Source organism: Ascidia mentula, chromosome 6 (assembly GCF_947561715.1).
Source record: "Ascidia mentula chromosome 6, kaAscMent1.1, whole genome shotgun sequence".
Lineage (NCBI taxonomy): Eukaryota > Metazoa > Chordata > Ascidiacea > Phlebobranchia > Ascidiidae > Ascidia > Ascidia mentula.
In genome coordinates, this window is record NC_138571.1 from 15,208,018 (window position 1) to 15,228,275 (window position 20,258).

The window sequence follows — 20,258 nt, forward strand, 5'->3', positions numbered from 1 at the left end:
AAACAGACTGCAAAGGTTGCTTGTTATTAAACTTTGTGGTATTCAAAACATAAATGACATCGGAAAACCAGATGTTACACAGCTTTGCACTAAATGGGTTTTCTGGGAAAGGAATTAAGGAACGACTTGGTGATTCTGGGCAAATTTAAACAGCAGTCAGAAGTAGACAGAATGCAGTTTTCACGAGCTAGCTAACATTGCGCTTACGCAACAAATAATCTAATCGGCCATCCGCAGCTTAAGCAAACAATTGACCAGACGAGCGCTAAGACAAACAACGGTGGCCTCACAATGCTGCTTTGTCCACAGGGTTTGGTGCAAGAATAGACAGGTGTGAGCAAAATAAACCTATTTTTTATTTATTTAGAAACAGCGCAGAACCGTTTTATTGTTTAGCATTTCTGTCAAAACAAATCAAAATCAATTTGCGAAACAGCATGAAAGGCAACGTGAAAATTGATAAATTTCTATAAAGTTTTCCAATTTAACAAGAATCAATTTCAATGCAGAAAGGATTTTTGAGTTAAATTAATTTCATGAAATTAAATTGAAATAATTTTATCTGACTCATTGAAAGAAGCTATACAATGGTCTTGGATAGTACTTTACAAAGTGCAGATATTCCAGAGTGTACTGTGGCAAGTTTCATATATAAAACAATCTCAAAGTTTGGAGAAACTCCAGCGCTTATAGATCCTTCCCAGGATCAAGTATTGAGCTTTAATGAGGTTAAACAGAAGTCCATTGAATTTGCATTTAAATTGCGTCAACTTGGTCTGAAACAGGGTGATGTTGTCAACCTTGCATTGCCTGTCAACCCATGCACTATTACACTGATGCTTGGCGTTGCTTTAAACAGAGCCGCAATTGCCTCTTCTAATTTCCGGGACACCCTTGAAGCCATTGCCCACCAGATTAACGAGGTCAAGGCAAAAGTTTGCATTATTGATTGCTCATTGGACAAAAAAGCTCTTGAAGATCAATTGCTACATACAGAAAAAGTTGTGTATTTCAAAGACATACAGTTGATGAAGATTACTGATAATGAAAAAAAGGCTCTTTTAGCATTGAGTGAAGAATGGCTTTCATCAGGGAACGTGGATGTGCATGAAGATCCGTTCTATTTTCTGTACACAAGTGGGTCAACTGGCAATTCAAAAACAGCGGTAAGCACAAACCACGCAGTGCTGACACATGCACTAAATGGTGGGTCAGCAATACGTCAACTTCCAGTGGAATGTTGTTTAACTGTCTGTGAACCAATGCACAGGTTTGCTTTCTGCACAATATTTATGTACCTGACCCAAGGTATCACTCACGTCATTGTGCCCAAGCTGAATGCCTCGCAGCTACTAAGGTACACCTTAAAATACAAAGTCGAACTGTTATTTATGAGCACTCACTCCACGTTGGCGGATATTGTGCAGAACGTCATCCCTCCAAAAGATGGATTCCCGTTAAAATACATCTTCATGACCGGGGTGAATTGTCCACCAAATCTACTGCGCGAATGTCGAGAAAAATTTGAAATTGTGGCCTCTAGTGCTTGGGGTATGACAGAGGCTGGTTTTATTACTATGGGTTTTCCTAAACTAACACCAATGGATAGTGTTGGTGTTCTATTGCCAGGAATTCAACTTAAAGTTCTCGACGTTGTCACTGGAAACGAAGTGGGCCAAGGTTTGGGAGGAGAGTTGTGCCTCAAAATGGCCAATGTAATAAAAGAATATTACAAAAGGCCTGTTGCTACTTCTGAAGTCTTGGACGCTGATGGTTGGTTTAAAACAGGAGATTATGGGCGTTATGACCAGGAGGGCTTCGTTTATATCATGGACAGAATCAAAGACATCATCAAAACGAACGGTTATGCTGTTTTCCCTGCAGAGCTTGAGGCTGTTCTTTTTTCTCACCCTGCGGTTTCCGACGCCGCTGTGGTGCGTGTCCCACATGAGCTTTACGTCGAGGCGCCCAAGGCTTTCGTTGTGAAGAAATCCAACTTTGCTGTGACTCGAGATGAGTTGGTCGATTTTTGTAATGCTAAGGTGGTCGAATACAAGAGGCTCTACGGTGGATTGGAGTTTGTTGATAAGGTTCCGAGAACGGGAATCGGCAAACCTCTGAAGAGATTGCTGGGTGCTTCGTAGATACTTCAGCCTAAATTGTCAATGAAAATATGCATTTTAAACAACGTGTTATATTCTTGTCCTATTGAATGTATATTCTTAAAAATCTCAACCGCTAAAAATGGTCAAATGATTTTAAGTGTAATGCAATAATTTGTATACAATAAACCAAATTTTCTGAACGTTCATTATTTTCATTAAAAAGCACAGAAATAATATACTTGAATAATCCAAGTTGATTTTAAACTGAAACCAGACTATTGAAAATGAAATTTAAACAGGTAATGCATGCAAGTGCTTTTTGTTTTGGTGATTAACATAAAGTAATGAACAACATTCGGTCCATCAGCTGCTTCAAATGCTGTTTTCCAAAAGACCAATGATAAATGCAGAACCCTTGCGTCGACACTGCTGCACTACAGCAGTTTGCATCCATTTGCTCTTCTTACTACTAAGGGCACGGCTCTCTTTATTCCTTGCTTCCGACTCTTATACGCAGCAGTTCGACATTGTATTTTAAGGCAAACTGCGTTGTATTCAGTTTAGGCGTAATTACGTGAGTACCCAACGGATCGACGTTGACCGAAAGGTACTACAAAGAGGAAATTAGTGTGCCTGCTAGTGTAAAGTTAGCACAGTGCCACAGTCAACAGCTGCACTGAAGAGATCTTACAGGTCGAAACAGTGCATGTATACCCTGTCTCGACTCTCCAATATTATGGCTTTTTTGCACATAAAACAGCATCGTATTCCTCTAATTTATTCAAATAAAAGACGAAATGCGACAACACACCGGTTTCGAGAACAACGTACAAAAGTTTGTTTGCACAAGAGGAGCCAGAGAGTGGTGCGCCGAGAACTTGGCAATGGGAAGAGCAAACGAGAGCAAACCGCAGAATTACAGCAGCCGCGCCGCATGGGCTCTGCATTTACCATTGGTGTTCTGTAAACAGTTTTTGGAAAACTCCTCGACCGATGGTTCGTAACTACGCCATGTTAATCGCCAATAAAAAAGCACTTGGGTACATGTTTTGTTTAAGTTTCTTTTTGTGTTCATAGCAGTTACATGAGGTTTATTTGTTTTGAAAATTTATAAAACTGTGAGTCATGTTCCAAAGCACAGCTTATTTGTATAGAAATAGGCTACAACGTACAAGTTCCTCGTGGTATCAGCAGATTGCTTCGCAGCGCGCAGACATTTGCACGCGTGGATGCTGGAATGAAACGTCGGCAACACAAGTTAAATTCAATGCGTGACAGGAATTTCTCATCCGTGTTGTGTAGTCCGTGCATAGGTTTTCTGGATCAAAAATAGTCCTATACCCAACAAGGTTGATAAACAATGCACTAGATAGTTAGTGTTTTTCAAATTTAAAGAAAACATGTGATTATTCACTGAAATGTTTAAAATACAAAGTGACAATAAAAAAATGCGCTTCCAGGAGTTTTTCAGCCTCAAACATCAGCAAAACAGATTCTAGTTTCTTACACAAATTATTCATTTAAAATATTAACCTCTTATTCAAATAGAATCGGGCAACTTTATCTGAAGTTCAATATACCTAAGAGCAACTTTAAAGCACGCTACAGGTGGCAAAAACTCAACAACAAAAGTCCATAGAAAACACATTTCTATGACTTTTGATTTCCCTAAAACCTGGCCTAAAGAAATGCAGTTCTTCAGTATTATGACGTCACATAGGCCATACTTCAAATCCAACTACGAGCGGTGTGATGAAGTGTTGCATGAGTGATCTAGTGTTACAGTTTGTTTGAACACTGTGCGTGGCAGAGAACTTCTAATATTGGTTCAACGAATGTCATCGTTGAACAGCTTGTTCGAAGAAAAAAAGGCGCCCAATACATACGACCTTTTGCAAAACCTACAAAAAAAGGCCTGACACAAAGTTTCGCTCAGTGCATTTCGGACAGCAAATGCCTGCATTTGATACGGTGTAGCAGATCGTTAAAAAAACAGTGGTTGTGTTGAAAGCAAGCTACAATGAAAAGCACTTTACAAAATGTGGATATTCCAGAGTGTACTGTTGGAAGTTTTATGTTAAAAACTATTTTAAAGTTTGGAGAAACTCCAGCGCTCATAGATCCTTCTACTAACCAAGTATTGAGCTTCAACGAGGTGAAAGAAAAGGCCATCGAGTTTGCATTTAAATTGCGTCAACTCGGTGTGAAACAGGGTGATGTTGTCAACCTGACATTGCCTGTCAACCCATGCACTATTACACTGATGCTTGGCGTTGCTCTAAATAAAGCAGCAATCGTCACTTCTTATTTTCGAAACACCCTTGAGGCAATTGCCCACCAGATAAATGAAGTTAATGCAAAATTTTGCTTTGTTGATTGCTCATTAGACAAAAAAGCTCTTGAAGATCAATTTCTACATACAGAAAAAGTTGTGTATTTTGAAGACATAAAGATGATGAAGTTTACTGGTGTTAAAAATGAGGCACTTTTAGCATTGAGTGAAGAATGGCTTTCATCAGGGAACGTGGATGTGCATGAAGATCCGTTTTTGTTTCAGCACACAAGTGGGACAACTGCTAAGTCAAAAACAGCGGTAATCACCAACCACGCGGCACTGACAGATGCACTAAACTGTGGGTCAGTGATAAGCCAACTTCCAGTGCAATGCTGTTTAACTGTCTGTGAGCCAATGCACAGGTTTTCCATCAGCACAATATTCATGTACCTGACCCAAGGTATCACTCACGTTTTTGTGCCTAAACTGAATGCATCGCAGTTTGTAAAGTTTGCCTTAAAATACAAAGTTGAACTGTTATTTATGGGCAAGCCCTCTACGTTGGCCGACATCGTTCAGAATGCAGTCCCTCCAAAAGATGGATTCCCGTTAAAATACATCTTCATGACCGGCGTAAAATGTCCACCAAAACTGTTGCGCGAATGTCAAGAAAAATTTCAAGTTGTGGCCTCTGGCTCTTGGGGAATGACAGAGGTTGGTCATGCTACTACGGGTTTTCCTAAACAGACACCAATGGATAGTGTGGGTGTCCTTTTGCCAGGAATTCAGCTTAAAGTTCTCGACGTTGTCACTGGAAACGAAGTAGGCCCAGGTTTTGAGGGGGAGTTGTGCCTCAAAATGGCGAGTGTAATGAAGGGGTATCACCAACAACCAGCTTTAACTTCTGAAGTCTTGGACGCTGATGGTTGGTTTAAAACAGGAGATTATGGGCGTTATGACCAGGAAGGCTTCGTTTATATCATGGATAGAATCAAAGACGTCATCAAAACAAACGGTTATTCTGTTTTCCCTGCAGAGCTTGAGGCTGTTCTTCTTTCTCACCCTGCGGTTGCCGACGCTGCTGTGGTGCGTGTGTCACATGAACTTTACATCGAGGCGCCCAAGGCTTTCGTTGTGAAAAAATCCAACTTTGCTGTGACCCGAGATGAATTGGTCGATTTTTGTAATGATAAAGTAGTTGAATACAAAAGGCTCAACGGTGGATTAGAGTTTGTTGACAAGGTTCCGAGAACGGGAATCGGCAAACCTCTGAAGAGATTGCTGGGTGCTTCAGCCTAAATTACCAATGGAATAAACATATGCATTATGAACAACGTGTTATATTCTTGTCCTATTGAATGTATATTGTTGAAAGTTTCAACCTTAAGAAATTGTGAAACGAGTGTAATGCAATAAATTGTACAATAAACCAAATTTTCTGGACCATATTTCGTTCAAGTAATTAATAACAGTCGGTTTATGAGTTGTTTCAAATTCTGTTCTCCAAACCACCAATGATAAATGCAGGGCCGTTGCGCTAATTCTGATGTACTTCAGCGGTTTTCGCCCGTTTACTCTTCTTGTTTACTCTGGTGAAAAGTGTACGGCTCCCTTTACACCGTGCTCCTAGCTCTCATTAATAGCAGTTCGACTTTTTATTTAAAGGCAAACTTTACAAACTGCAATGCATTTAGTTCAGGCACAAAAACGTGGAGTGACACCCTGGTTCAGGTACATAAATATTGTGAAGCAAACCTGTGCATTGGCTCACAGACAGTTAAACAACATTTTACTGGAAGTTGGTTTATTGCTGACCCACATAGTTCAGTGCTTGTGTAAGCACTGCGTGGTTGGCGCTTACCGCTGTTTTTGAATTGCCAGTTGACCCACTTGAGTATAGAAAATAGAACGGATTTTCATGCACATGCATTGGCTCACCGACAGTTAAACAGCGCTTATTCCTTTGAGTTTGTTTGCATGAGAGGCGGAAGGACAAGAGAGTGGTGCGCCGAGAACTTGGCAATGAGAAGAGCAAACGAGTGCAAACCGCTGAATTACAGCAGTCGTAACGCAAGGGCTCTGCATTTACCATTGGTGTTTTGGAAACAGTTTTTGAAAACTCCTCGGCCGACTGATGTTATGTAACAGTAGCTCATGCGATCTATACGAATAATGACGTCACAAGCTTCGCAGTATTGATGCACAATTATCGTGAAATAGCGAACTAGTATCAGTCTCTTCCGCAATCTAACATGAAAGTAATCACAACCTAACGAGGTCGCAGTGAATCATTTAACATCCTGTTTACCACAAAACAGTTTCGCCCATGCTTATGTCACACCACACCTTGCTTTTCTATTATATTATACCAAGCGTTACATAACATCACGTGACATAACCGACCAATCAGCTCCAAGTGTGGAGAGTGCAGGGTACGCGACCCCCTGACAATTGACTCGATGGTGCTAGTGCAATGAGTTTCAATCAAGGTCGGCTGACATGTTGTCTAGTCGCAACTGAATTGTTCACCTGTGCTCTCGGCTGAGATGCGGACAGGCAGAATAATCCTAATTATAGTTTATTGATAGAATCGAATGGGATTCAGAATTAGACTTGTTAAAAATAGAGTAAAATCGAACCGAATCGAATAGAATGGTCAGACAGGCGAAATCGTTACCGTATAATTTATACGGTATAAACTGGAAGTCACGTGATATGCGATATTGTGAGAGAAAGACAGTGTGGTCGTAAATACAATGTGGATAAGTCTCTATGGGCATTATTTAAAATAAAGTGTCCCCGTTAAACAAAAAACTCCCCGAATGATGGAACACAGGAAAAAATTAAAATCAAGTAGAATTAATTAAACGAATTATTTTACTATCTCCTTTCAAAATGCAATGAAAATGACAAACTAAATATTGTCCAGAATAATTTGTTCTTTAAATTGTTACAATAAAACACTCGAATTTGTTTGACAATTTTGTGGCGCGGTTGAGTGTTTTAACAATGCATTCAATGCGTTAAGAATAACATGGTCTTTAAAATGCATGTTTCCATTTTATTGGCAATTTAGACTGAAGTATCTACGAAAGCAATCTCTTCAGAGGTTTGCCGATTCCCGTTTTCGGAACCTTGTCAACAAACTCCAATCCACCGTAGAGCCTCTTGTAATCGACCACCTTAGCATTACAAAAATCGACCAATTCATCTTGGGTCACAGCAATGTTGGATTTTTTCACAACGAAAGCCTTGGGCGCCTCGACGTAACGCTATGTGGGACACGCACCACAGCGGCGTCGGAAACCGCAGGGTGAGAAAGAAGAACAGCCTCAAGCTCTGCAGGAAAAACAGCATAACCGTTCGTTTTGATGATGTCTTTGATTCTATCCATGATATAAACGAAGCCCTCCTTGTCATAACGTCCATAATCTCCTGTTTTAAACCAACCATTAGCGTCCAAGACTTCAGAAGTGGCAACAGGCCTTTGGTAATATTCTTTTATTACATTGGCCATTTTGAGACACAACTCTCCTCCAAAACCTGGGCCCACTTCGTTTCCAGTGACAACGTCGAGAACTTTAAGTTGAATTCCTGGCAATAGTTTACCAACACTATCCATTGGTGTTTGTTTAGGAAAACCCATAGTAATAAAACCAGTATCTGTCATACCCCAAGCACTAGAGGCCACAATTTCAAATTTTTCTTGACATTCGCGCAGTAGATTTGGTGGACAATTCACCCCGGTCATGAAGATGTATTTTAACGGGAATCCATCTTTAGGAGGGATGACGTTCTGCACAATATCAGCCAACGTGGAGTGAGTGCTCATAAATAACTCCGAAAAAAAATAATTCCGAAACACCAAGGGTAAATACAGAGCCCTTGCGTTATACGGCTGCTGTAATTCAGCGGTTTGCACTCGTTTGCTCTTCTCATTGCCAAGTTCTCGGCGCACCACTCTCTTGTCCTTAATTGCTCCTCTCGTACAAACAAACTTCTGCACGTTGTGTTTTTGAAAACTTGCGTGCTAACGAATTTCGTGATTTTTTGTCACATGAATCAGAGGAATAAGCGCTGTTTAACTGTCGGTGAGCCAATGCATGTGCATGAAAATCCGTTCTATTTTCTATACTTAAGTGGGTCAACTGGCAATTTGAAAACAGCGGTAAGCACCAACCACGCAGTGCTTACACAAGCACTGAACTATGTGGGTCAGCAATAAACCAACTTCCAGTAAAATGTTGTTTAACTGTCTGTGAGCCAATGCACAGCTTTGTTACACAATATTTATGTACCTGAACCAGGGTGTCACTCCACGTTTTTGTGCCTGGACTAAATGCATTGCAGTTTGTAAAGTTTGCCTCAAATAAAAAGTCGAACTGCTATTAATGAGAGCTAGGAGCAAGGTGTAAAGAGAGACCTACACTTTGCACCAGAGTAAACAAGAAGAGTAAACGGGCGAAAACCGCTGAAGTACATCAGTATAAGCGCAACGGCCCTGCATTTATCATTGGTGGTTTGGAGAACAGAATTTGAAACAACTCATAAACCGACTGTTGTTAATTACTTGAACGAAATATGGTCCAGAAAATTTGGTTTATTGTACAATTGATTGCATTACACTCGAAATCGTTTTGCAATTTCTAAAGGTTGAAACTTTTAACAATATACATTCAATAGGGCAAGAATACCACGCTGTTCATAATGCAAATGTTTATTCCATTGGCAATTTAGGCGGAAGAACCCAGCAATCTCTTCAGAGGTTTGCCGATTCCCGTTCTTGGAATGTCATCAACAAACTCCAATCCACCGTAAAGCCACTTGTGTTTAGAAACTTTATCATTACAAAAATCGACCAATTCATCTTGGGTCACAGCAAAGTTGGATTTTTTCACAACGAAAGCCTTGGGCGCCTCGACGTACAGCTCATGTGGCACACGCACCACAGCGGCGTCGGAAACCGCAGGGTGAGAAAGAAGAACAGCCTCAAGTTCAGTCGGATAAATCGCAAGGCCTCCATCAGTTTTGATGATGTCTTTGATTCTATCCATGATATAAACGAAGCCCTCCTGGTCATAACGTCCATAATCTCCTGTTTTAAACCAACCATCAGCGTCCAAGACTTCAGAAGTGGCAACAGGCCTTTGGTAATATTCTTTTATTACATTGGCCATTTTGAGACACAACTCTCCTCCAAAACCTGGGCCCACTTCGTTTCCAGTGACAACGTCGAGAACTTTAAGTTGAATTCCTGGCAATAGTTTACCAACACTATCCATTGGTGTTTGTTTAGGAAAACCCATAGTAATAAAACCAGTCTCTGTCATACCCCAAGCACTAGAGGCCACAATTTCCAATTTTTCTTGACATTCGCGCAATAGATTTGGTGGACAATTCACCCCGGTCATGAAGATGTATTTTAACGGGAATCCATCTTTAGGAGGGATGACGTTCTGCACAATATCAGCCAACGTGGAGTGAGTGCTCATAAATAACAGTTCAACTTTGTATTTTAAGGTGTACCTTAGTAGCTGCGAGGCATTCAGCTTGGGCACAATGACGTGAGAGATACCTTGGGTCAGATACATGAATATTGCGCAAAAAGCAAACCTGTGCATTGGTTCACAGACAGTTAAACAACATTCCACTGGAAGTTGACGTATTGCTGACCCACAGTTTAGTGCATGTGTCAGCACTGCGTGGTTGGTGCTTACCGCTGTTTTCGAATTGCCAGTTGTCCCGCTTGTATATAGAAAATAGAACGGATCTTCATACACATCCGCGTTCCCCGATGAAAGCCATTCTTCATTCAATGCCAAAAGTGCCTCATTTCCATTATCAGTAATCTTCATTAACTGTATGTCTTCAAAATACAGAACCTTATCTGTATACAGCAATTGAATTTCAAGATCTTCGTTGTCCAATGAGCAATCAATTATGCAAACTTTTGCCTTGACCTCGTTAATCTGGTGGGCAATTGCTCCATGGGTGTCCCGGAAATTGGAAGAGGCAATTGCGGCTTTATTTAAAGCAACGCCAAGCATCAGTGTAATAGTGCATGGGTTGACAGGTAATGCTAGGTTGACAACATCGCCCTGTTTCACACCAAGTTGGCGCAATTTAAATGCAAATTCAATGGACTTCTGTTTAACCTCATTAAAGCTCAATACTTGATCCTGGAAAGGATCTATGAGCGCTGGAGTTTCTCCAAACTTTGAGATAGTTTTCAATATGAAACTTGCCACAGTACACTCTGGAATATCTACACTTTGTAAAACACTACTCAAAACCATTTTAGCTTTCTTTCAACACAATAGGTGATTTTCAAACGATTTCCTTCTCTCGCCAGTTAATATGCAGGTTATAGATGTGCTGTCAGCGATATATTGAGCGAAACATTTAACCCTTTAAGCCCCACCAAGCCAATGTATTGGCTTTGGCCAGACAGCAGAGCGCCTTTTTTCTTTCGGGCATATCTCACGCTGTAGTGCGCGTAACGACTTGAGGTTTTTACCAACGGAAGGCGCAAGGGCTGTAGTTTCACATAAACATAACAAAGTTGTACCTTTGTATTTGAACTTTTTTGGTAAATTGTCATTGTTTGAAACCAAATTTTTGGAAAAATAAGCAGAAAATTTTTAGTGATGTCACTGCATACTTTGTCTAATAACTTATTATCTGTACGTTGTAACTAGAAATGATCTTCGTAAGAATTGTGGAGGAAGGTCTGACCTTTCCGATGGTGTATTTTTTTTCGCTGTATGACGTCACAATGACTATATATTTACATGCAAATCCAGATGTATGGAAAAATTGGCCAAAAATTTTTTCATATCATTGCATACCTTGCCTAATAACTTTTTATCTGTAAGTTGTACCTGGTAATGATCTGCATAAGAATTGTAGAGGAAGGTCTCACCTTTCTAATGGTGTGTTTTTTAGCATCCTATGACATCACAATGACTATATATTTACATGCAAATATGGAGATAACAATTTGTTTTGCTTTGTATTTACGTTGAACACAATTGAAACCAAACATTATTGACTAATGTGATAATCTCTAAAGCATGGCCAAATACATAAACCAACATTGAGTAATTCTTTCCTCTGCATAACAATAACCAATGGTTTTCGAAGGGTATATCCAAAACATATCCACAAAAAGTTCAATGATGGTGATTTGGTGATGTTACAGTTACCTCTGCAACATCCCTGGTGCATAATTTGGTATCAAAGCATCATATATATATGGAATTCATGCAAATATGCAATTCATATATTCATGCAATTTGTTCAAGAATCAAACAGTTGTGGGCGTGGCTGTGGGCGTCATCCAGTAAATGGGGTAGCTTCAATTTCATACAGCTGATTTTTTCCTTGTCTTTTTTATACATTGTCTCTGTTATTTCATGGAAAAGCTTTATATGCACTGGCAGAAGGCTTGTCTATTTAATTATCAATATATATTGATGTTATGCCTTTTTTCATCAACTTGCTGACATACACTACCAGTTGAACACATGAAGAAACAAACAAAAATTTTTTTTTTAGAAGTGCTGTCAAATTCATCTGCTATTAGTTAGCAAACGTCTGAGCTGTGTAACAAAGCTTACAAGCCTTTTTACAAGCAACAACTAACAATATATATGTAACTTATACCAAAATAACTCTCTAAAATTTCAGTTTACTAGACAGTACCGTCGCTCAAAAATTTCAATTGTAGCGATCCGTTTTTTTCGCTTCATTGCGTCTTGCTGTTCACATGTATTCAGGCAACAGTCGAATTATTTTAAAATTCGCACAATTTCGGGAGTTATGGACGTTTTTATAAAGGGTACTATGGCTTGAAAGCTGTTTTAGTAGGGGTGGTTGTATTTTTAGCTATAACTACACGAAAACATGGAGTTATTGAACTGGAAAAGCGATGATTGTGTAGAGTATGAATTTTCCTATCATTTTTGTGTTGAAATTTTTAGTCTAGCGTTTGTAGAAATAAAGTTATAGGTACCTGAACTTAAGCAAAATTTTTTTTCAAAACTTTTTAATTTTTAAAAAGTGATTGCGGGGCTTAAAGGGTTAAGTATTCTCCTCCTGTAAGTCGCTTTTTTCTTTTGGAGTTGCCCGCAAAAGATTCGAGTGTATAGGGAGCATTCATTCGTCAGGTTTGTTTGATCTTCCTCCCCACGACTACACGATACGGAAGAGAAACTCCCGTCAAGTTCAACTCACATTGCTGATGTTTTCATCCGAGTAGAAACGAATGTAAGTCTGTGCGCACTGCGGAGAGCAATCTGTTGATGACACGATGAGCATCTACGTTCTGTTTCTGCCCAGATGGAAAAAAGCTCTTACAATTAGTCTGCTAAGACATGTGTACTTTACTTCTATTTAGATAAAAGTCGAATTTTGCAAAACAAATTTCGACAACGCTCAGGTTTTCGAGCGATAAATGCGAATGTTTATTTTGCAATGGAGGAACAAGGAGCAGGGAGCAATTAGGAGAGTAGTGCGCCGAGAACTTGGCAATGAGACGAGCAAACGAGTGCAAACCGCAGATTTACAGCAGTCGTAAGGGCTCTGCCTTTACCATTGGTGTTTTAGTCACAAATAAACCAACCAACAACATCCCTAAAGTTTTTGAACTCCTCTCTAGGCTATTGTTAATTACAGCATGTTAATCACTACAAAAGCACTTGCGTGCATTTCTTACTTTAGTTTCTTTTTTATGTATTTACTTCAGTGTACAAACAAGTAGAATTTATCGAACAGATTATTTTAGTAAATGATTAAAAATGTGATGTAGCCTAATTAATAAACGAAATATGACCCTGAAATGCATATATTTTCATTCCATCGGCAGTTTAGGGTGAAGTATATCTACAAAGGCCCTTCACCCTAAACTGTTGAATAAATTGAAATGATGTTATGAAATAATTTGTTATTGCAACCCTTACAAAATATACTTATATTCTCAGTATACCGCTGTGCAGAAAGTATACAACAAAAATGTACAAAATCCCTACTCTGTTTCCCAAAATTGTCCAACGATTTTTAGATTTTAATTTTCTTTCAAAATCTGAATGATAAACTCATGTTTGTTTGGTATTTCGTTGATTGTTCTGTTCTGCTCCTAATAATCCTGACAATAAAAATCTGATCCGATTGATTGTATCTAACCGTAATCACTCAAGCGCGAAGGGGTCAAACCACCGGTGAGGTAACACACATGTAACGTTCTGATGATGTCATTTATAATGACGCAAAAGCTTGAAATCTTGTGGATAGCCTACATTGAAATAATTGCGAAACACAGAGGAGATTGCGAAAGATCATTGAAATTTTTTGAATGTATTGCAATGTTTTTTAGCTGTTTTGTAGTGGTGGTAGCGTGGCGTTGAGTATTTATAAACTCCTTAGCCTATGGCGACCTAGTCTACATCATAGCACTTGCAGTAAGTTTGTCAGGACGTTTTCGTATTCAGTATTATAGTATGTCAGTACCATTAAATCTTTTGGCTAACTTACAATGATTTGTTGCATTAATGTTCAGTATACTGCCTATAAAGTTATTTTTATTGTCTGTTTTTTTTTACATATAGGCCTATAGTTATTATTTGCAGCCCTGGCTGCGCCAAGTTTCAAAATAAAGATAGCCTGTAAGCATGTATCTTATGATACATCACATAAGGTTTTGTGTGAAAGACTGTGTGCAGTTTTCCAAGTTCTTGACATGCAAAATGGGGTTTGCTGTTTGTGGAAGGCGACTGTTGGAGCATGGAAATACTTCACCTGGGATGGTTTTGAAACACAACAATGTTTTATTTATTATCGACCAACAACAGGAGGAAAATGATGATTCAGGCATGTTTTGCTCAGGAAATCTATCGCAAAAAGTTGACACAGTGTGTGATGTTTGCTTTTGCTGTGAAAACATATCCGAATATTTGAAGGACCGTCCCCAGTTGACTGAAGAAAACAGTTTTTGAAAACTCCTCGGCCGACTGTTGTTATGTAGCAGTAACTCATGCGATCAATACAAATAATGACGTCACAAGCGTCGCAGTATGATGCACAATTATCGTGAAATGGCGAACTATAGTGCAGTCTCTTTCGCAATCTAACATAAAAGTAATCACAACCTAAACGAGGTCGCAGTGAATCATTTAACATCCTGTTTACCACAAAAAAGTTTCGCCCATGCTAATGTCACACCACACCTTGCTTTTCTATTATATTACACCAAGCGTTACATAACATCACGTGACATAACCGACCAATCAGCTCCCTGTTGTGTGGAGAGTGCAGGGTACGCGGCTGCCCTGACAATTGTGTCGATGATGCCAGTGCAATGACGTTGTCTAGTCGCAACTGAATTGTTCACCTGTGCTCTCGGCTGAGATGCGGACAGGCAGAATAATCCCAATTATAGTTTATTGATAGAATCGAATGGAACTAAGAATTAGGCTTGTTCTAAATAGTGTAAAATAGAATTCGAATCGAATAGAATGGTCAAAAAGACGAAAGCGTTACCGTATAAACTGGAAGTCACGTGATATATGATATTGTAAGAGAAAGGCAGTTTGTTCGTAAATATCATCTGGATAATTCTCTGGGGTATTATTTAGGATAAAGTGTACCTGTCAAACACAAAACTCCCCGAATGATGGAACACGGGAAAAATTTAAAATCAAGTAGAATTAATTAAACGAATTATTTTACTATCTCCTTTCAAAATGCAATGAAAATGATGAACTAAATATTGTCCAGAATAATTTGTTTATTATATAAATTATTACAATAAAACACTCCAAATTTTTTGACAATTTTGTGGCGCGGTTGAGTGTTTTAACAATGCATTCAATGCGTTAAGAATAACATGGTGTTTAAATTGCATGTTTCCATTTTATTGGCAATTTAGACTGAAGTATCTACGAAAGCAATCTCTTCGGAGGTTTGCCGATTCCCGTTTTCGGAACCTTGTCAACAAACTCCAATCCACCGTAGAGCCTCTTGTAATCGACCACCTTAGCATTACAAAAATCGACCAACTCATCTTGGGTCACAGCAATGTTGGATTTTTTCACAACGAAAGCCTTGGGCGCCTCGACGTAACGCTATGTGGGACACGCACCACAGCGGCGTCGGAAACCGCAGGGTGAGAAAGAAGAACAGCCTCAAGCTCTGCAGGAAAAACAGCATAACCGTTCGTTTTGATGATGTCTTTGATTCTATCCATGATATAAACGAAGCCCTCCTTGTCATAACGCCCATAATCTCCTGTTTTAAACCAACCATCAGCGTCCAAGACTTCAGAAGTAGCAACAGGTCTTTTGTAATATTCTTTTATTACATTGGCCATTTTGAGGCACAACTCGCCACCAAAACCTGGGCCCACTTCGTTTCCAGTGACAACGTCGAGAACTTTAAGTTGAATTCCTGGCAAAAGGACACCCACACTATCCATTGGTGTCTGTTTAGGAATCCCGATAGTAATAAAACCAGTCTCTGTCATACCCCAAGCACTAGAGGCCACAATTTCAAATTTTTCTCGACATGCGCGCAATAGATTTGGTGGACAATTCACCCCGGTCATGAAGATGTATTTTAACGGGAATCCATCTTTTGGAGGGATGACGTTCTGCACAATATCAGCCAACGTGGAGTGAGTGCTCATAAATAACAGTTCGACTTTGTATTTTAAGGTGTACCTTAGTAACTGCGAGGCATTCAGCTTGGGCACAATGACGTGAGTGATACCTTGGGTCAGATACATAAATATTGCGCAAAAAGCAAACCTGTGCATTGGTTCACAGACAGTTAAACAACATTCCACTGGAAGTTGACGTATTGATGACCCACCGTTTAGTGCATGTGTCAGAACTGCGTGGTTGGTGCTTACCGCTGTTTTCGAATTGCCAGTTGTCCCGCTTGTATATAGAAAATAGAACGGATCTTCATACACATCTACATCCCCCGATGAAAGCCATTCTTCACTCAATGCCAAAAGTGCCTTCTTTTCATTATCAGTAATCTTCATTAACTGTATGTCTTCAAAATACAGAACCTTATCTGTATACAGCAATTGAATTTCAAGATCTTCGTTGTCCAATGAGCAATCAATTATGCAAACTTTTGCCTTGACCTCGTTAATCTGGTGGGCAATTGCTCCATGGGTGTCCCGGAAATTGGAAGAGGCAATTGCGGCTTTATTTAAAGCAACGCCAAGCATCAGTGTAATAGTGCATGGGTTGACAGGCAATGCTAGGTTGACAACATCGCCCTGTTTCACACCAAGTTGGCGCAATTTAAATGCAAATTCAATGGACTTCTGTTTAACCTCATTAAAGCTCAATACTTGATCTTGGAAAGGATCTATAAGCGCTGGAGTTTCTCCAAACTTTGAGATAATTTCCAATATGAAACTTGCCACAGTACACCCTGGAATATCTACACTTTGCAAAACACTACTCAAAACCATTGTAGCTTTCTTTCAACACAATAGGTGATTTTCAAACGATTTCCTTCTCCCGCCAGTTAATATGCAGGTGATAGATGTGCTGTCAGCAATATATTGAGCGAAACGTGTAAGTATTCTCCTCCTGTAAGTCGCTTTTTTCTTTATGAGTTGCCCGCAAAAGATTCGAGTGTATAGGGAGCATTCATTCGTCAGGTTTGTTTGAACTTCCTCCCCACGACAACACGATACGGAAGAGAAACTCCCGTCAAGTTCAACTTACATTGCTGATGTTTTAATCCGAGTAGAAACGAATGTAAGTCTGTGCGCACTGCGGAGAGCAATCTGTTGATGACACGATGAGCATCTACGTTCTGTTTCTGCCCAGATGGAAAAAAGCTCTTACAATTAGTCTGCTAAGACATGTGTACTTTACTCCTATTTAGATAAAAGTCGAATTTTGCAAAACAAATTTCGACAACGCTCAGGTTTTCGAGCGATAAATGCGAATGTTTATTTTGCAATGGAGGAACAAGGAGCAGGGAGCAATTAGGAGAGTAGTGCGCCGAGAACTTGGCAATGAGAAGAGCAAACGAGTGCAAACCGCAGATTTACAGCAGTCGTAAGGGCTCTGCCTTTACCATTGGTGTTTTAGTTACAAATAAACCAACCAACAACATCCCTAAAGTTTTTGAACTCCTCTCTAGGCTATTGTTAATTACAGCATGTTAATCACTACAAAAGCACTTGCGTGCATTTCTTACTTTAGTTTCTTTTTTATGTATTTACTTCAGTGTACAAACAAGTAGAATTTATCGAACAGATTATTTTAGTAAATGATTAAAAATGTGATGTAATTAATAAACGAAATATGACCCTGAAATGCACATATTTTCATTCCATCGGCAGTTTATGGTGAAGTACATATCTACAAAGGCCCTTCACCCTAAACTGTTAAATAAATTGAAATGATGTTATGAAATAATTTGTTATTGCAACCCTTACAAAATATACTTATATTCTCAGTATACTGCTGTGCAGAAAGTATACAACAAAAATGTACAAAATTCCTACTCCGTTTCCCAAAATTGTCAAACGATTTTGAGATTTTAATTTTCTTTCAAAATCTGAATAATAAACTCCATGTTTGTTTGGCATTTCGTTGATTCTTCTGTTCTGCTCCTAATAATCCTGACAATAAAAATCTGATCCGATTGATTGTATCTAACCGTAATCACTCAAGCGCGAAGGGGTCAAATCACCGGTGAGGTAACACACATGTAACGCTCTGATGATGTCATTTATAATGACGCAAAAGCTTGAAATCTTGTGGATAGCCTACATTGAAATAATTGCGAAACACAGAGGAGATTGCGAAAGGTAATTGAAATTTTTTGAAAGTATTGCAATGTTTTTTTAGCTGTTTTGTAGTGGTGGTAGCGTGGCGTTGAGTATTTATAAACTCCTTAGCCTATGGCGACCTAGTCTACATCATAGCACTTGCAGTAAGTTTGTCAGGACGTTTTCGTATTCAGTATTATAGTATGTCAGTACCATTAAATCTTTTGGCTAACTTACAATGATTTGTTGCATTAATGTTCAGTATACTGCCTATAAAGTTATTTTTATTGTCTGTTTTTTTTACATATAGGCCTATAGTTATTATTTGCAGCCCTGGCTGCGCCAAGTTTCAAAATAAAGATAGCCTGTAAACATGTATCTTATGATACATCACATAAGGTTTTGTGTGAAAGACTGTGTGCAGTTTTCCAAGTTCTTGACATGCAAAATGGGGTTTGCTGTTTGTGGAAGGCGATTGTTGGAGCATGGAAATACTTCACCTGGGATGGTTTTAAAACACAACAATGTTTTATTTATTATCGACCAACAACAGGAGGAAAATGATGATTCAGGCATGTTTTGCTCAGGAAATCTATCGCAAAAAGTTGACACAGTGTGTGATGTTTGCTTTTGCTGTGAAAACATATCCAAATTTTTGAAGGACCGTCCCCAGTTGACTAAAGAACAAGTTCTGTGTCCGTTAACTGAAGTAAGTGACTCTAATGGAAGTGTATCGTATGCTGTGGTGAAGTCACCAATTGGAAATCTCCAGCATACTTTAGTTGATTTGTCACAGTTTAAAGGAAGTTTTTTGCCAGATTTTGTGTTTATGGAGCCACCTGCCAGCAAGGCATCATTCGATTGTGTTGATCACATTGCGTTTGCTTTAAAGAGTGGAAGATCATCGGCAGTACTTCAATGGTATCATGACCTGATGGGCTTTAGTCGTTTGTACATAAACAATGAAGACAGTCAAGAAGATGGTTTCGTGGTTAAAGTTGGAGAAAAGGGCATGAGACTAAAAGCGGCGCATGTGGCCCTGCAGAAAAAACTGATTCAAAATGGAAGGTACAGTTCTCCAAAATTTGTTCTGGTCGAGTCTCTCAATGATTCAGCGGATGGTGACCAGATTGGACAGTTCTTATGTAGACATTTGAATGAGGGTGTGCAACACATTGCATTTAAAACAGCTGATATCTTCAAGTCTCTATCATTTTTACAAGAAAATGGATTAGACTTGGTGACAACCCCGGATTCATACTACCTGAATTCGACGAAAAAAGATGAAATTGAGGCATTGAAGTTTAACAGCAAATTGCTCAAACAGTACAATGTGTTAGTTGAAAGCCATTTCACATCTTGCGCCAAGGACTTCACTGAAGAGGATAAATGGTTTATCTTGCAATGTTTTACACGTCCAGTATTTCCAGAAAACACACTGTTTTTCGAAGTCATTCAGAGGTTCCATACACCAGCTGGCTTCGGAGCAGGAAACATAACAGCACTGTGGAAAGCTGTACAACGTGATGTATTCGATGGTCAATGATTTCTTCTTTTTTCCTTTTTTTTACACTGCTAGTTCCTTAAAACTTTACCCGTGTTCATCAACAATACACACTTCCTAATAAATATTCTGTGTTTTGATTTTACCGAATAGATATGTACACCAAAGATATTGTCAGACAAGGTATAGCCTTAGAATTTTGGGAAGAAAAGTTGTCCTTTTTGTGCGGCAAACAAATGCTTATAGTACAGTATAATATAAGTTTGCGATAATCCCGTAAACGCACGGACGAAATTGAGTTAAAATTTATAAAGGACACATCACACTTGGACTTGCATCCTTTTCTAAGAATAAACTTGTGAAACAAACCGCAGGCTACGAAGTGTTTAAGGGCGTCGCATTTGTTTGTATTAATTTTTAAAGACGATTTTTTTCGTTAGGCATATCATAATTGCAAAGCCCGCTTTTCAGCTGTTGCGATTATAAAATTCCATAAAAAACAGTTGTACCATTTAAGGATGTTGAGAGAGAAGTTACGCAAATTCGCCTTTGCAAAACGACCATATTTTTGAC

The 20,258-nt window shown here is 39.1% G+C and overlaps 6 protein-coding genes across 6 annotated transcripts; 3 read left to right on the forward strand and 3 right to left on the reverse strand.

Moving 5' to 3' along the window:
• Positions 1-587: 587 nt before the first annotated feature.
• Positions 588-2,144, forward strand: LOC145907283 (putative 4-coumarate--CoA ligase 2). The gene has a single exon (XM_082994708.1). It carries the CDS (start codon positions 588-590, stop codon positions 2,142-2,144), a length of 1,557 nt encoding a protein of 518 aa, XP_082850834.1.
• A 1,981-nt stretch (positions 2,145-4,125) lies between these two features.
• Positions 4,126-5,679, forward strand: LOC145907284 (putative 4-coumarate--CoA ligase 2). The gene has a single exon (XM_082994709.1). The coding sequence runs from the start codon at positions 4,126-4,128 to the stop codon at positions 5,677-5,679; it is 1,554 nt and encodes a 517-aa protein (XP_082850835.1).
• Positions 5,680-7,618: 1,939 nt separating this feature from the next.
• On the reverse strand, positions 7,619-8,212 carry LOC145907286 (uncharacterized). The gene has a single exon (XM_082994710.1). The coding sequence runs from the start codon at positions 8,210-8,212 to the stop codon at positions 7,619-7,621; it is 594 nt and encodes a 197-aa protein (XP_082850836.1).
• Positions 8,213-9,060: 848 nt separating this feature from the next.
• On the reverse strand, positions 9,061-10,761 carry LOC145906448 (putative 4-coumarate--CoA ligase 2). The gene has a single exon (XM_082993862.1). It carries the CDS (start codon positions 10,674-10,676, stop codon positions 9,114-9,116), a length of 1,563 nt encoding a protein of 520 aa, XP_082849988.1. The 5' UTR covers positions 10,677-10,761; the 3' UTR covers positions 9,061-9,113.
• Positions 10,762-15,466: 4,705 nt separating this feature from the next.
• On the reverse strand, positions 15,467-16,864 carry LOC145907287 (uncharacterized). Its single transcript, XM_082994711.1, has one exon. It carries the CDS (start codon positions 16,862-16,864, stop codon positions 15,467-15,469), a length of 1,398 nt encoding a protein of 465 aa, XP_082850837.1.
• Positions 16,865-18,547: 1,683 nt separating this feature from the next.
• LOC145906249 (4-hydroxyphenylpyruvate dioxygenase-like protein) lies at positions 18,548-19,791 on the forward strand. The gene has a single exon (XM_082993677.1). It carries the CDS (start codon positions 18,555-18,557, stop codon positions 19,725-19,727), a length of 1,173 nt encoding a protein of 390 aa, XP_082849803.1. The 5' UTR covers positions 18,548-18,554; the 3' UTR covers positions 19,728-19,791.
• The last annotated feature ends 467 nt before the right edge of the window (positions 19,792-20,258 follow it).

Coding starts and splice junctions, on each gene's coding strand:
- LOC145907283 (XM_082994708.1), top strand. CDS start 588: ATGGTCTTGGATAGTACTTTACAAAGTGCAGATATTCCAGAGTGTACT.
- LOC145907284 (XM_082994709.1), top strand. CDS start 4,126: ATGAAAAGCACTTTACAAAATGTGGATATTCCAGAGTGTACTGTTGGA.
- LOC145907286 (XM_082994710.1), bottom strand. CDS start 8,212: ATGAGCACTCACTCCACGTTGGCTGATATTGTGCAGAACGTCATCCCT.
- LOC145906448 (XM_082993862.1), bottom strand. CDS start 10,676: ATGGTTTTGAGTAGTGTTTTACAAAGTGTAGATATTCCAGAGTGTACT.
- LOC145907287 (XM_082994711.1), bottom strand. CDS start 16,864: ATGGTTTTGAGTAGTGTTTTGCAAAGTGTAGATATTCCAGGGTGTACT.
- LOC145906249 (XM_082993677.1), top strand. CDS start 18,555: ATGTATCTTATGATACATCACATAAGGTTTTGTGTGAAAGACTGTGTG.